We start from the raw sequence: 14,770 nt of genomic DNA, 5'->3' as shown, positions 1-14,770 counted from the left end.
AACTGTCGACAAAAGCATTCACATGAATGGGACGTGAGAGGACCGCGGGCGTGGGCCGTTAACCGGAAATGATTGAAAGGAGGGAGGGGCCCCCACTACCAACTTGAAAAAATCTTTTTGCAATAGTCTTGTCTCATGTCAAGATTTTCTTTTATAACAGAGAGATTCTATGTTCATAATTTGATGATGTCACACACACTCGCATTGGAGGCAGTCTCAGGGCTTAACGAAGGGGTTGATGAACTACACTAATGCATTTTCTCCCTCTTCCACAGAACACCTGAGGAGAAGCCCAGCTAGAGCTCCGCCCACTATAGTTCCCAGACCACACCCTCCTGCTGACATCAATCCCACCTAAACACGCCTCGTCCTGCCTAGCCTCTATAAAAACCAAATCCTTCATCCTGCGGTCATTCATTGCCTTGACTAAGTTCTTTGTGTTTACTCTCTTCTTAAGTTTCTTTTGTGCTGCATCATGATAATATAAACCTTTCTATTTGTTCTTGTGTCTTTTACAATATATACAGTGCATCCGGAAAGTATTCGCAGCGCATCACTTTTTCCACATTTTGTTATGTTACAGCCTTATTCCAAAATGGATTACATTTTTTTTTCCTCAGAATTCTACACACAACACCCCATAATGACAACGTGAAAAATGTTTACTTGAGATTTTTGCAAATTTATTAAAAAATAAAAAAAATTGAGAAAGCACATGTACATAAGTATTCACAGCCTTTGCCATGAAGCTCATCCTGTTTCCCCTGATCATCCTTGAGATGTTTCTGCAGCTTCATTGGAGTCCACCTGTGGTACATTCAGTTGATGTGACATGATCTGGAAAGGCACACACCTGTCTATAGAAGGTCCCACAGTTGACAGTTCATGTCCGAGCACAAACCAAGCATGAAGTCAAAGGAATTGTCTGTAGACCTCCGAGACAGGATTGTCTCGAGGCACAAATCTGGGGAAGGTTACAGAAAAATGTCTGCTGCTTTGAAGGTCCCAATGAGCACAGTGTCTTCCATCATCCGTAAGTGGAAGAAGTTCGAAACCGCCAGGACTCTTCCTAGAGCTGGCCGGTCATCTAAACTGAGCAGTTGGGGGAGAAGGGCCTTAGTCACGGAGGTGACTAAGAACCTGATGGTCACTCTGTCAGAGCTTCAGAGGTCCTCTGTGGAGAGAGGAGAACCTTCCAGAAGGGTAACCATCTCTGCAGCAATCCACCAATCAGGCCTGTATGGTAGAGTGGCCAGACGGAAGCCACTCCTTAGTAAAAGGCACATGGCAGCCCGCCTGGAGTTTGCCAAAAAGCACCTGAAGGACTCTCAGACCATGAGAAACAAAATTCTCTGGTCTGATGAAACAAAGATTGAACTCTTTGGTGTGAATGCCAGGCGTCACGTTTGGAGGAAACCAGGCACCGCTCATCACCAGGCTAATACCATCCCTACAGTGAAGCATGGTGGTGGCAGCATCAGGAACTGGGAGACTAGTCAAGATAAAGGGAAAGATGACGGCAGTAATGTACAGAGACATCCTGGATGAAAACCTGCTCCAGAGTGCTCTTGACTTCAGACTGGGGCGACGGTTCATCTTTCAGCAGGACAACGACCCTAAGCACACAGCCAAGATATCAAAGGAGTGGCTTCAGGACAACTCTGTGAATGTCCTTGAGTGGCCCAGCCAGAGCCCAGACTTGAATCTGATTGAACATCTCTGGAGAGATCTTAAAATGGCTGTGCACCGACACTTCCCATCCAACCTGATGGAGCTTGAGAGGTGCTGCAAAGAGGAATGGGCGAAACTGGCCAAGGATAGGTGTGCCAAGCTTGTGGCATCACATTCAAAAAGACTTGAGGCTGGAATTGGTGCCAAAGGTGCATCAACAAAGTGTTGAGCAAAGGCTGTGAATACTTATGGACATGGGATTTATCAGTTTTTTTATTTTTAATAAATTTGCAAAACCTCAAGTAAACCTTTTCCATGTTGTCATTATGGGGTGTTGTGTGTAGAATTCTGAAGAAAAAAATTAATTTAATCAATTTTGGAATAAGGCTGTAACATAACAAAATGTGGAAAAAGTGATGTGCTGTGAATACTTTCTGGATGCACTGTATTAATATTGTATATTTTGGTGTTGTATATTTTGGAGGGCAATATACTAAAAATGTTCACGTTACCATTTTTGCTTAAAAATGATTGGAGTGCAGGCAAGTTAAGTCAGGAACTGAACCAGCAAACATAAGGTTTAAAGCTCAATGCCTTACCCAGCATACCTTTCTACCTTTGGGTTGAACCTGATCACAGAGGCATTAAACACCCAGATTGTGTGAGGGTGAATCAAAAAGTAATAGCAATTTAAAATTGACACGGTAACTGCAACAGATAGAAGCTGATGCAATACAACACGTTCACAATGGCTAATGAGTGATTCTAACGCACACACAGCACAGCATTCTGACATTAATCTAGATCTGTGTTTCTTAAACTTTTTTTTCTCTCGTGACCTAATTTTTGCCTTCTTAGTGTCTTCGTGACCAAAACTCTCAGTCGACTGTAAGCAGTGATTCTCCAAAGGGGAAACCCTAGCAACAAGGGGGTATCTATTGGCAGTGAGGGGAGAGGATGACAGTCATCCCTTTGTCACTGGGGTTGCCTTTCTGGCAGAATCACTGGCGACGATCGACCCCGATTCCCCCTTGGAGATTTGCCGCTACAGGTCAATTGCTTAAGCACATTGCGAAACACTCTACAGGCCGTATACGACACTGTCCCATTAAATACAATTATGAATCTCGACACTGTCTGACTCAAAATTGGGCGACCTGAGACCGAAATTGGGTCATGACTCATAGTTTAAGAAAATATGGTCGAAGTCAAATAAACATGGACGCTCCACTCAGGGATTGGGCCATCGTTGAACAACACGCTGTTGTGAGATTTCCTAAGGCAGAGGGAGTAGAACCTACTGAAATTCACAAAAGAACGTTGGCTTGTGCAGATAAATACACTATCTGGGTACCCAACTTGCATAAACTTTATGATACTCCCAAGTCTTCCAGCACTGTGACGTGTGCAGACCCACCAACTGATATCCAATAGTTTAGTAACAGTGGACAACGTAATCTGTCAGTCTTTTGTGATGAAACCATTTGCCATTTCAATGTGGGCTTGTGTGTGCCATGTTGATTGTCAACCAGATCGAGCTTCGTCGGTTACAGTGGTTCTTCCCGCTTTAAAATCTTCTACCCATCCACTGAGCCAGCATCCTTCGGTGAATTTCAACAAGTTTCTTTCCCTCAGCCCACAGAGATCTCACTACACCGTGTTGGTCGACAATGGTGCAGTCCTGCAGCGGAGCGTCCATGTTCATCTGACCTTGGTTTCAACTAGACTAATGGAAAAATGCTCTACTCTGCATGTTTGAACGACCCATAATTCATTGAGAATGTGATGTATTGCATCAGCTTCTATTTAATTTTCAAATTGCCTTTACTTTTTTGGTTTACCCTCGTACTAATCGCTGGACAATACTGGTCTGAAAATAATAATTGTTTATTTACAGAGTGACTTTCCCCCTACTCAAAGCGTTTACCACATTCAGGACATATTACAATTTTTTTACAACTGGAGAACAGAAAGGTTCAACGATACAGATGGCAAAGTTGCCTTCTTTGTGACCCATCTCATGAAAAGTTTTATATAAAATTTAATTTAGTCCCCTCTCGGACACCTACTGTATGCACTTACCCGTTTGTATTTTGCAATATCTGCCATTAAATGGTGTGCACCTTCCTGTTTCTAGTCACTTTATTTTACATACTGTATGTACTCTCTTTCCTTGTCTACTATGTTTGCACTGCTCTTGGGTGGGGTAATAATAATAATAGTCATAATTATTTACATGTACATTTATATTGTACTTTTCTTACTATTCAAAGTACTTTTTACATAGTGAGTGGGCAGCCACTTCAACCACCACAAATGTGTAGCATTCACCTGGATGATGTGATGGCAGCCATTTCTGGGCCACATATGAGTTATTAGGTGGTGAAGGGGTGAGAGATACTTTGCCAATTAGAGACAGGGGATGATTAGGGGGCCAGAATGACTAGGCCATGGAGGGCAATTTTGCCTGGACATCAGGATACCCTCTATTCTTTATGAACGATGCCAAATGATCTTTCATGACCACAGAGAGTCAGGACCTTGAAGGATGACACCATTTTCACATCAAAGTGTCCCTGTACCTGCACTGGGGGCATTGGGACCCACACTCAGAATAAGGGGTAATGGCCCCCTGCTGGCCTCACCAACACCTCTTCTAGCAGTAATCCAAGCTTTTTCTAAATGGTCTCCCACCCAAGAACTGGCCAGGCCCAAGCATGCTTAGCTTCAGGTGGATGACATCTCCTGATGTGAATGGGGTACGCATATCAATCTCATTGTACAGTATGTGCAATGTCAATAAGAGAACTTGAAATTTTACTATAGAACAGAAGATTAAACTATAGACTGCATTTTTGATTTGCTTTTCTATAACGGGCCTCTGCAATTTCTATTTTACTGCAACACATTCTTCTTTTGGAGTTTTACAAGTTCAATGCATTAGACAGCAACAAGAAGTGAGAAGGATGCAAGTAAATCATGATAGAGTAGTTAAAACGATATACAGTACAACAAAACTATTAATGTTAAAAAGGCTGAAACCTAAAGTAATCATTTGAGCAATACTGCATGGAAGTAAAGTATAATACACGAGTGGCTATAACTGGCAACAGCCACAGCGTGGCATGAGATTTTAAAAAGTAAGTAAGGAGTGAGTGACTCATGACTCTGTTTTAGAGTGTTAGATGAGAATGAAATAAGTGGAGAATCAATATTTGACATGTGGTGACAATGAAGTCTGAAGTAGCATGAAAATGACAGTCTTCTAAAATGGATATCAAATCAGCCACTCTTTACCCGGCATTGGCTTCTTTGCTGTTTCTAGTCCTGGTAATCACATTACCTTAAAATGTATTTGCCATCTACTCCTTTTTCAGGGGTACCATGTACAGTCGTGGCCAAATGTTTTGAGAATGACCCAAGTGTTGGTTTTCACAAAGTTTGCTGCTTCAGTGTTTTTAGATCATCTTGTTAGATGTTTTTCTGGTATACTGAAGTAGAATTACAAGCATATCAGAAGTTGCAAAAAATTTTTATTGACCATATTTGCAGTGCTGGCCCTTCTTTCTTATTCAAGACCTCTGCAATTCACCCTGGCAGGCTGTCCATCAACTTCTGGGCCCAAACCTGATTGATGGCAGCCCATTCTTGCTAAATCTGCATTAGTATAGTAGTGGATAGTAGATATACGTTTCCTACTGTATTTATGTTGACGATTTGGTATTTACATGTTTTTGTTACACATAAGAACATAAGGAATTGAACAAATGAGAGGAGACCATTCAGTCCATCAGGAAAGTCCGCTTTGTTTAGCTAATAGCTATTTGTTTTTGAATTTTTGGCTTTGTCAAAGTACATTTCTTTATATTTTATACTAGCTGTCCCCCGCGACTCCACCCGCATAGTAATGAAACAGGACAAACTTTAAAAATCAATAATAAAATAAAAAGAAAAATGCAATAATTTGTATTGAGAAGAATTTATATTGATAGCTTTTGTATCTGAGGGCCTCTTGATATACAATATTTTTGGATTTGTTATCAGGGGCGAGAATGTAGCTGTGATCTTTTTCCCAAAAATGTAAAAGGTTGGCAAGGTATCTCTGAACAAGCAGAAGGTAGGTACGCTCCAATGTCAAACGTTGGCACTGAATCTGATCGTGTTCAGCTCTGAGGGGAGAGTGTCCCCCGTGTGGGGAGAAGAGCACGTGGCCGTGATATCTCTGCCAATGAGCAGTTTCCCTCTAAATCACACATAGCTCTGATCTCTCTCTCAAAAACGTCAAACGTTACTCTTTAACAATCTCTAGATCAGGGGTCTGCAACCTTTCCCCATAGAGAGCTACTTTTGCAAAATGAAAATGGGTGAGAGCTACTCATGTTTTCTAACATTTATTCTGATTATTCTTATTCTCTTATTATACATTTACAAAGTGTTGGGGTCCACAAGTGACATTTTGCATTAAAACATCACAAAAAAATATATTACCTTGGTATTCGTCCGCTTTGGAATAAGTCCAACTTGGTATACGTCCTGTTTGGACATGAAAAATTTTGCTTGGTATACGACCTTTGTTTGGAATACGACTCGCGTGCTACCCTTGTTTACCTCTCTCGAGACAAAGCCACGACTGCCCACGAGTGTCAGTATGGCACTTGCTAGCATTCAGTGAACAACCCGCGTGCTACCTGTTATATATGATTGTTCAATGATGCTTTTGTCCATTGCTTTATGTTCGGGTGTTGATTGCTGTGGTCTGCGTCTTTTGAGACGTATGACTACCGGAGGTGCGTGGTGTGGTTTACAAAGAACGCTGTATGGAGAGTTGGTTAAACATGGTTCAAAATAAACAGCATTCGAAATGTTATTCTGAGTGTGTCGTTACTTCAAACTACAGAACACTTCACTACCCTTGTTTACCTCTCTCTCAAGACTCTTATATTATATTATATATATTATATGTTAATTAATGTTGACTTATGTTTATTTTTTATTGTGTCTTCTATTTTTCTATTCATTTTGTAAAGCACTTTGAGCTACATTTTTTTGTATGAATATGTGCTATAGAAATAAATGTTGATTGATTGATTGATAAGCCACAACTGCCCACGGGCGTCAGTACGCCAGTTGCTAGTATTCAGTGAACAACCCGCGCTATAACTCTCTGTGAATTTTCACGTGATTTTGTGTTTTTTCGCGTAAATTTGAATTAATTGTTGAAAAGTATGAAGGTGGCATGCGTATCCGGGACATGGCTGCTGTATACCGTATGCCGAGAACGACGGTGTCTACGATTGTGAAAAACAAAGACGTTATTAAAAAGTAAATTGAGGTTAAATTTTCACTTATTTCACCTAATTGCTTTTGTGTTTATGTATTTTAGTATTAAGCAGTGTTTAAATTATTTTATACAACCCCATCAATGTATAATATACCAATAACAATAGGATTTTTTTTCATGGAAATGGATTCATCATTTTCCCTTTATTTCTCATGGAAAAAATTTGTTTGGTATATGTCCTGTTTGGTATAAGTCAAACGATCTGGAACGGATTAAGGACGTATACTGAGGTACCACTGTACATAGATATGACTTATTCATTTGTCATTTTGTCACACGTCACTGTGTCACTTTATTCACATGTCCAGTTGTGTTTTTCAGTTTGTCAGATGACTGGCACTGAGGTGTATGGTAGAGCGTAGCCACTGAGGTTCACTCTTATGGAGTCATTTAAATGTTCATCTGTCCGTCTTGTTCTGAACTTTTGATTTCAAGACATTCACGTCAGACTCACAGAGGTATGGAGACCCAAACAAAGCAGGCATTTTCAGAGCTGCTTGGTGAAGATTCTTATAGTTATCTGGCTGTACTAAGCTCCAGAAATGTTGAGAATACTGTTGAGACTTCAACTGCACATTATTTTGAAGGTTTACTAATATATACAAAATCCAATGTCTCTCTGTCTGTAAGTCTGTCCGCATTTCACGAGAGAACTGCTTAACAGATTGAGATCGGGTTTTTTTTCTATAATTTGCTTGAACATTCCGGTTGATTTTGCGACTTCTCGTATTTCGCTATGTATCACAGTTTGCTTGCGGTTCCAATTTATTTGCGCCAATCTGAGAGACCCGAAGTGGGCAGAGGGGAGGGGCCTTCCTCACTCAATCACTCACTTGCCAGCTTCGGGGTGGGTACCTTAACTCCACTTAGCTAGCGGACGAGAGAACAATTGAATTCAACTTTGTTTGATATTTAAAATAAAGTGTTACTTAGGTTTTGCTGAATCTGAGCCCGGATATTCTCTTAAGTGTACGTCACATTGAAGAGATAGATTGCAATTCGGATTGTGAATCGTGATATGATTTTTTGGAAAGATCGCCCACCCCTAATTTGACTAATCAAATTTTCAGATTTATGTAGGATTCATTAACCTTTAGCGAGCTACTTGGAAAGGGGTTGCGAGCTACTGGTAGCTCGTGAACGACATGTTGGAGACCACTGCTCTAGAAGATAATGTCTGCTGAACAAACAGGTATCACTAGCTAAGCTGAGGCAAGGTGCGCTCCAACACGTGGCGAGATGTGGAGCAACTCGAAAGGAGGCTGGCGCATGAGTGAGGAAGGCCCCGCCTACTACCGGCTCCCTACTCCTGAGGTCCCGCCTCCACCTCCCCTCGGCCCACAGTCCGTCTCTTGGATTCGCACACATAAATCGATGCCGCAAGTGAACTCTAATACTTCAACCGGAATGTTCAAGCAAATTATTGAAAAAAACCCCAATCTAAATCCGTTAAGTAGTTCTTTTGTGAAAAACGGACAGACATAAAGGCAAACAGACGTTGGATTTTATATATCTAGAAATTTAGCAACATGAATGTTAACCACACCATTCAGAGGTGGGTTCCTCAGATATTTTAATGGAGTAAATTTCAGAGTTTTAATACCAGTTTTATGTTTTGTCAAATAAATCGACCATAAAATCGTCTCAAATGCTAGGACTTCATGTAGCGACTACTTGCCAAATGAAAACGCACAACAAACAAACAAAACGGCAAATATTCCCACATGTCACAGGAACTCCAAACTTACCTTAAAGGTGCAGCCAACTTCACAGAAGCGACACTGGTCCTTATTCTTTGCTGTCATTAAGGATCGATTCTACAGAATATAAGAAATTACATTTTGTTTACTAAGATGATCACAACAAGTAACATATCAACATTATAAGGCCAAGTGGATTTCAGTAAATTGTGACACCAGGGGTCTCCATCTCCGGTTATGGAGCACTACTGCAGCTGCACATTTTCATTCTAATCCTTCTCTTAATTAGTGACCAGTTTTTACTGCTAATTAACGTCTTCTCCCTTTATTTCAATTGAGTTGTGTTTTTTTAGATTCAGTCCTCTGAATTGCTTCATATTTTATTTAAATGTCACCCAAACAGAAATGAGATGTGACGTGAGTGAGCCAACAGATGACCAGCTAAGTCAGGGTCTCAGATTCCAACCAATTTCACTCCAACCAGTTTCTTAATCAGAAGCCAGTTCTTGTTGTTCATTAACCCAGTTATTATATCCCATGGCTTGTCGGTGCTCTCATTCTGCCACAGCGGACATTTCCAAAACTGTTAATTTTCTTTTTTTCTAAGACTCTCGTCAAAATCTTTTATGGACCTGCGCAGATGAGCCTTACTGAGACCTTCACCTTCCTTCATTTTCAGATGTTGTATGGTGGATGCACGTTAGCTGGTCATGGGTCGACTTGTTTTGTATCTTGTTGTTTTTTGGCTGCTAATTAAGGAAAAAAGAAACAATAAAGAAGTCAGAGTCTTAAATAGCAAGTCAATTAAAATTAAGGCAAAAGAGTTCATTAATAGCAAAAACTGGTCACTAATTAAGAAAAAGGTTAGAATGACCACCACAGCAGCACACCAGGACCAGAGTTGGAGACCCTTGCTTTACATAATGCAAGCAAAGCAGAAACATCAATTATTATTTAAGAAAAAGAAATAATTTAAAAGTCAGTCATTGTCTAACCCATTTCATCCAGACCAGAGTATCGGTTTGGGCGCTGGGGCCCATCCTAGCTAGCATAGGGCACAAGGCAGGAACAGTTCCTGGGCAGGGTGCCAGTCCATCGCTGGGTCTAATACACTGGTACACACACACACACACACACACACACAACATACATACGCACGCTCACCAAGCACACACACGGGCCAATTTAGTGTTGCCTACCCAGCATGTCTTTGGACTGAGGAAGGAAACCCATGAAGACACGGGGAGAACATGCAAACTGCAAGCAGGGAGGACTCAGGATGCAAACCCTGGTCTCCTTACTACAAAACAGCAGTGCTACCACTGCGCCACCAGGCTGCCCCAAACTCAAAAATGTCTCATATATGAAATACCTGTGTGGGCAAAGTATTGGAATCGTCCAAAGATTCGATGTCGAGATTTTGATGAATTTTGATGTTTCCGACCTCCCTGACTTTCTCGTATATGAATTATAGGGAAAGTATTGGAATCCTCCAAAAACTCCATTTCAAGATTTTGATTAATCTTGATGTTTTAGATTTCACTGAGTCTGAAAATATTATTTTTGAAATTATGTCTATCTGTGTGTGTGTGTGTGTGTGTTTAAACACGATAACTTGAGTATGCTTTCACTTAGGTCAACCAAATTTTTACGTGCAAAACGTAGATGTCTATCAACTTTTGGGCCCAACCTTTTACTCATGCAACTGGAGAGTCTGATTTATTCAACTTTACTTTTATAATATTGTTTAATATATTATTAATTTGATTTGATTTGTTGTTGATGATTCTTTAATGTACATAATTCTTCTTTTTCTTCTTTTGGCTGCTCCCGTTAGATGTTGCCAAAGCGGATCATCTTCTTCCATACCTTCCTGTCCTCATCATCTTGCTTTGTCACACCCATCATCTTCATGTCTTCTCTCCCCACGTCCATAAACGTTCTCTTAGGTCGTCCTCTTTTCCTCTTACCTGGCAGCTCTATCTTTAACACCCTTCTCCCAGTATACCCAACATCTCTCCTCTGCACATGTCCAAACCAATGCAATCTCGCCTCTCTGTCTTTGTCTCCAAACCGTCCCACCTGAGCTGACCCTCTAATGTCCTCATTTCTAATCCTGTTCATCCTCGTCACCCCCAATGAAAATCTTAGCATCTTTAACTCTGCCACCTCCAGCTCCGTCTCCTGTGCCATCATCTCCAGCCCATATAACATAGCTGGTCTCATTACCATCCTGTAGACCTTCCCTTTCACTCTTGCTGATACCCGTCTGTCACAAATCACTCCTGACACTCTTCTCCACCCTGCCTGCACTCTGGGGAGACCACTCCTGATTTTTTTTTTAATGTTACACTACTCTGCCCAAAACAATGTAACCTAATAATGCAAAATATTTATAATGAAGCATGTAGTGAAGCCTTTCTCAGTGCCCAATTCTTTGCTTACGTCTCAAACATTGTTACATTATAAATATTAATTACGCTATCTTTTTCTTTCAAATTTGTATTTTTGCACACATTTCATCCATCCATCCATCATCCAACCCGCTACATCCTAACTACAGGGTCACGGGGGGTCTGCTGGAGCCAATCCCAGCCAATACAGGGCGCAAGGCAGGAAACAAACCCCGGGTAGGGCATCAGCCCACCGGAGGGCACACACACACCCACACACCAAGCACACACTAGGGACAATTTAGGATTGCCAATGCACCTATACATTTCAACATTCTACAAATATTATAAATTCTGGGAATATCTTCCAGATATTCAGGAAAAATTAAAAGTAAAAAACAATGATCCACATGAAGATGACAAAGATGAACTCATGCTGTATTTAGACTACATTTCTCTTCATGCACGCAATAATTCAGATACAATCAAACTTTTTAACATTAAAGTCTTCATTTTCTTATGCTGTGTGATGGATAGCCAGCGTTTCAGTCTGGCCGGGACGTCCCTCAACAGAAAGGAGGAGGAAGAGCAGCCTTTTCAGGGCACTACATCCCCCGGGACGCTAGATGGCAGCTCCCCTGGACGGAAATTGTTCCCCGGATTCCCACAGGGCATCATGGGACATGGGGTCTGGTTTTTCAGCCCTGTTGGGTGCCGTGGGTGCCGCCAGGGGGAGCTCACAAGGAACCTGGGGACTCCTACTGTCATTACGACCCGGAAGTACTTCGGAGGCACGAGGACGAAAGCCCGCAGTGGCGTTTGACCCGGAGAAGGAACACTTCCGGGTCAAGGACTATTTAAAGGACTGGCTGAGACCCAGCAAGCTGAGCTGGAGTTGGGGGGTAGAGTGATGGTGCTGCTGGGTGGAGAGGAGGATTATTGTGATTATTGACTATTGTTTATTATTATTGATTGGAGAATTGTGGAGTGTGCAGTGCTTTGTGCACTTTACTGAAGAAATTATTAAAGAATTATTCTTGGTGCTTATAAAAAAGTGTGCCCATGACATCTGTCTGGTGGGTTTAACGGGGCAACAATGACTCTAGCATTCACAGCTGATAATTGTCACAAGAAATCACTAACAAATTTAAGAAGGAAAAAGTCACATGCAGACTATCTTCACAATAACCCTAAAAGGCCATCAGAGGCACAATCTTGTCAAGGCGTCCGCTCATCTTACCTTTTCCTTTGCAGGCTTCTTTTCCTTCACTTGGGCCTTTTCACAAGAATGTTTCTATGGGTAAAAATGAGACGCTTTAGCGGCTGATTCTACTAATCTTCGGCATGCGCTCTAGACACAAAATCAATATATGAGGCCAATACAGTGACAGTGACAAAGATTGAAAGATTTTAAGATGACTACAAGGGAGGTGGGCGCCTTATGCATTGCAATAGTAGCTTCAGATCACCAGAGATGAACAACACAGAGAGCAAAGGAGAGTCTATCCTGAGCAAACAATAATGCTGAAGGGAATTCATTAAAAAAATATATATTTGTTATGTCTTACACCTAGATATCACTGTTTTTAGCAGTTACTGTTTTCTTAAAGACGTCTTTAATCATCGTTGGATTGGGACTGGTGTTACCTTTAAATAAAATAACAGGAATACGCAGACACACTCTGGAAACATAAACACAGTGCCCTCCATAATGTTTAGGACAAAGATCCATTTTTCCCGGATTTCTCCCACAGCTTACAATTACAAATCAAACAATTCAATTGTGAGTAAAGTGCACCACATTGCAGACTTTCATTTATGGGATTGCATACATTTTCGGTCACACCGTGTTGTGATGTAAGATTTTGCATATAACTTGATAAATGTTTTGTATGTCTTTATTTTTAATTTAGGCGAAGCAATGTCATTTAGTGTTACTTTGGTGAGAGGCATTTGTGTTTGCCCCCCTTTTACAACAGGATTTGGGGATGTGTCTTAAACCAGTTTGGCGAGTGTTTCTTTGCTAAAGTCTGTCTCTCATCCCCACATAAAGCCAGTTTAGCTTAACATATCGTCTTGGGGGAGTTGCAGGTGTTAAGATGTACTATTTCCCCCCATTGGTCTGAGATATGGCTGTAGGGGTTGGGCAGAAAACCTATAAATTTGCTTGCTCAACCACATTCTCTCTCTAACCGAAATATGATGAAGAAGCATCTCATCTCTCTTGCTAACCTGTGATGATGCAGAAGTATCTTTCTCTTGATAACAACCGAACAAGACCATCACACCATGAACTGAAGACAACACAATGAAGAGCACAGCTCAGCAGCCATTTTGAACAGACATGGGGCTGAAAGCTGAGCACCAATGATGCCTTAACTAGAGACATTAAGTAACTACAAGTCTGTGTGCCACCTGAGCTACACATCACCATTTAATCAGGTTGTATGGTTGCCAATATTCAAAAGTACTTTACATTTTGTTATTATTTATGAATATTATCAGTAATACATTATTTTATGTGTAACTTAACTCCTGCTTGTTTTTTTACTACATCTAATTGCCTGAGGTTATAGATATAGAAGGCAAGTTGGGGATAAGGCATATACAATAATACCTTATATACAGTGGTAAGTCTGTGAGATTAGGCATTCTAAGGCTACATATTAATAATACAATAGGGGAAAGTACAGCAATATATATATATATATTACTCTACCAAGATAAAACACACCGCTTTTTGTACATGGACCCCCATGTTCAGGACATTAGGGGTCACAGGGGTTTGTGATTCCTCAGGTGAGATTCATTGCTTCATAAGATACCTCAGCCTGGTTCTACCCTTTGGAGTCTAGATTTGGCCAGAGCCAGAGAAGCCCCGCCCCTTCCACTCCAGACAATATAAAAAGCAGACTTTTCCAGAAGGTGCGTCTCATTTACACCTGAGAAGCCAATTGTTAGGAATAACTCCAGACCATAATTGCCTGAAACCTCCACTAGAGGGTGATAAGAGGCCACAGCCTGTACTGTTTGTGTGTGCCAGTATGCACCTATCAAGTTTTTGTATTTTGTTTTCGTTTGAAATTAAATGGTTAGATGGGAGTTACCTGGTTGGCACCCCAAGCATTCTGAAACTTAATCTGTCTTCTCACTCACCTCCCTACAAACAGTTAATGACTCTACCATCACTGAGAATAAGACAAAACAAGTATGGCTAGGTGTGGTAAACTCTTTATAAACACCTAAACAAATCACTAGATGTCTGGTACAATGCCCCCTGGAAAAATAAAACCAACTTAAGACCACAAAAACATTCAAACTGTCAAGCTCAATGACAGAGAAGTAACACTTTGGATTGTATTAGGTCCAAATGACCTGAATGTTTCGCAATAAGGTTGTTCTACAAAAAATGTGAAACCACCTGTTCAGCAGATAAAGGTTGTAAGGATAGTTTAAAACTAAGCAGGCTGAACTTACATACAGTCATAAGGGACAAATGGAAGAAGTGCTTTGAAAAGCATGTGAATGAAGAAAATCCAAGGGTAGTGTTTGGGGAAGGAGTCTTAAATGAAAGGCCAATATGAAGAATAAGAAGGGAGGAGGTAAAGGACTTGGATAGCATACAGGCTTGGTCAGATTTGTGGACGATGAAATTTAATGTCAGT

At 40.9% G+C, this 14,770-nt stretch overlaps 1 protein-coding gene across 3 annotated transcripts in view; it reads right to left on the bottom strand.

Moving 5' to 3' along the window:
- traf1 (TNF receptor-associated factor 1) overlaps positions 1-14,770 on the bottom strand; it is a 145,279-nt gene that overhangs the window by 28,508 nt on the left and 102,001 nt on the right. For all 3 annotated transcript variants that reach the window (XM_039764399.1, XM_039764400.1, XM_039764398.1), the window contains 2 exons: positions 12,346-12,399; positions 8,761-8,829 (listed from right to left, as the gene is read on the bottom strand). In XM_039764399.1, the coding sequence (XP_039620333.1) occupies positions 8,761-8,829; positions 12,346-12,399 (123 nt within the window). The remainder of the gene's footprint in view (positions 1-8,760; positions 8,830-12,345; positions 12,400-14,770) is intronic.

This window comes from Polypterus senegalus, chromosome 9 (assembly GCF_016835505.1).
Source record: "Polypterus senegalus isolate Bchr_013 chromosome 9, ASM1683550v1, whole genome shotgun sequence".
Taxonomy (NCBI): domain Eukaryota; kingdom Metazoa; phylum Chordata; class Cladistia; order Polypteriformes; family Polypteridae; genus Polypterus; species Polypterus senegalus.
Note: the sequence above shows the minus strand (reverse complement) of the source record. Positions and strands in the feature narration are given on the sequence as shown.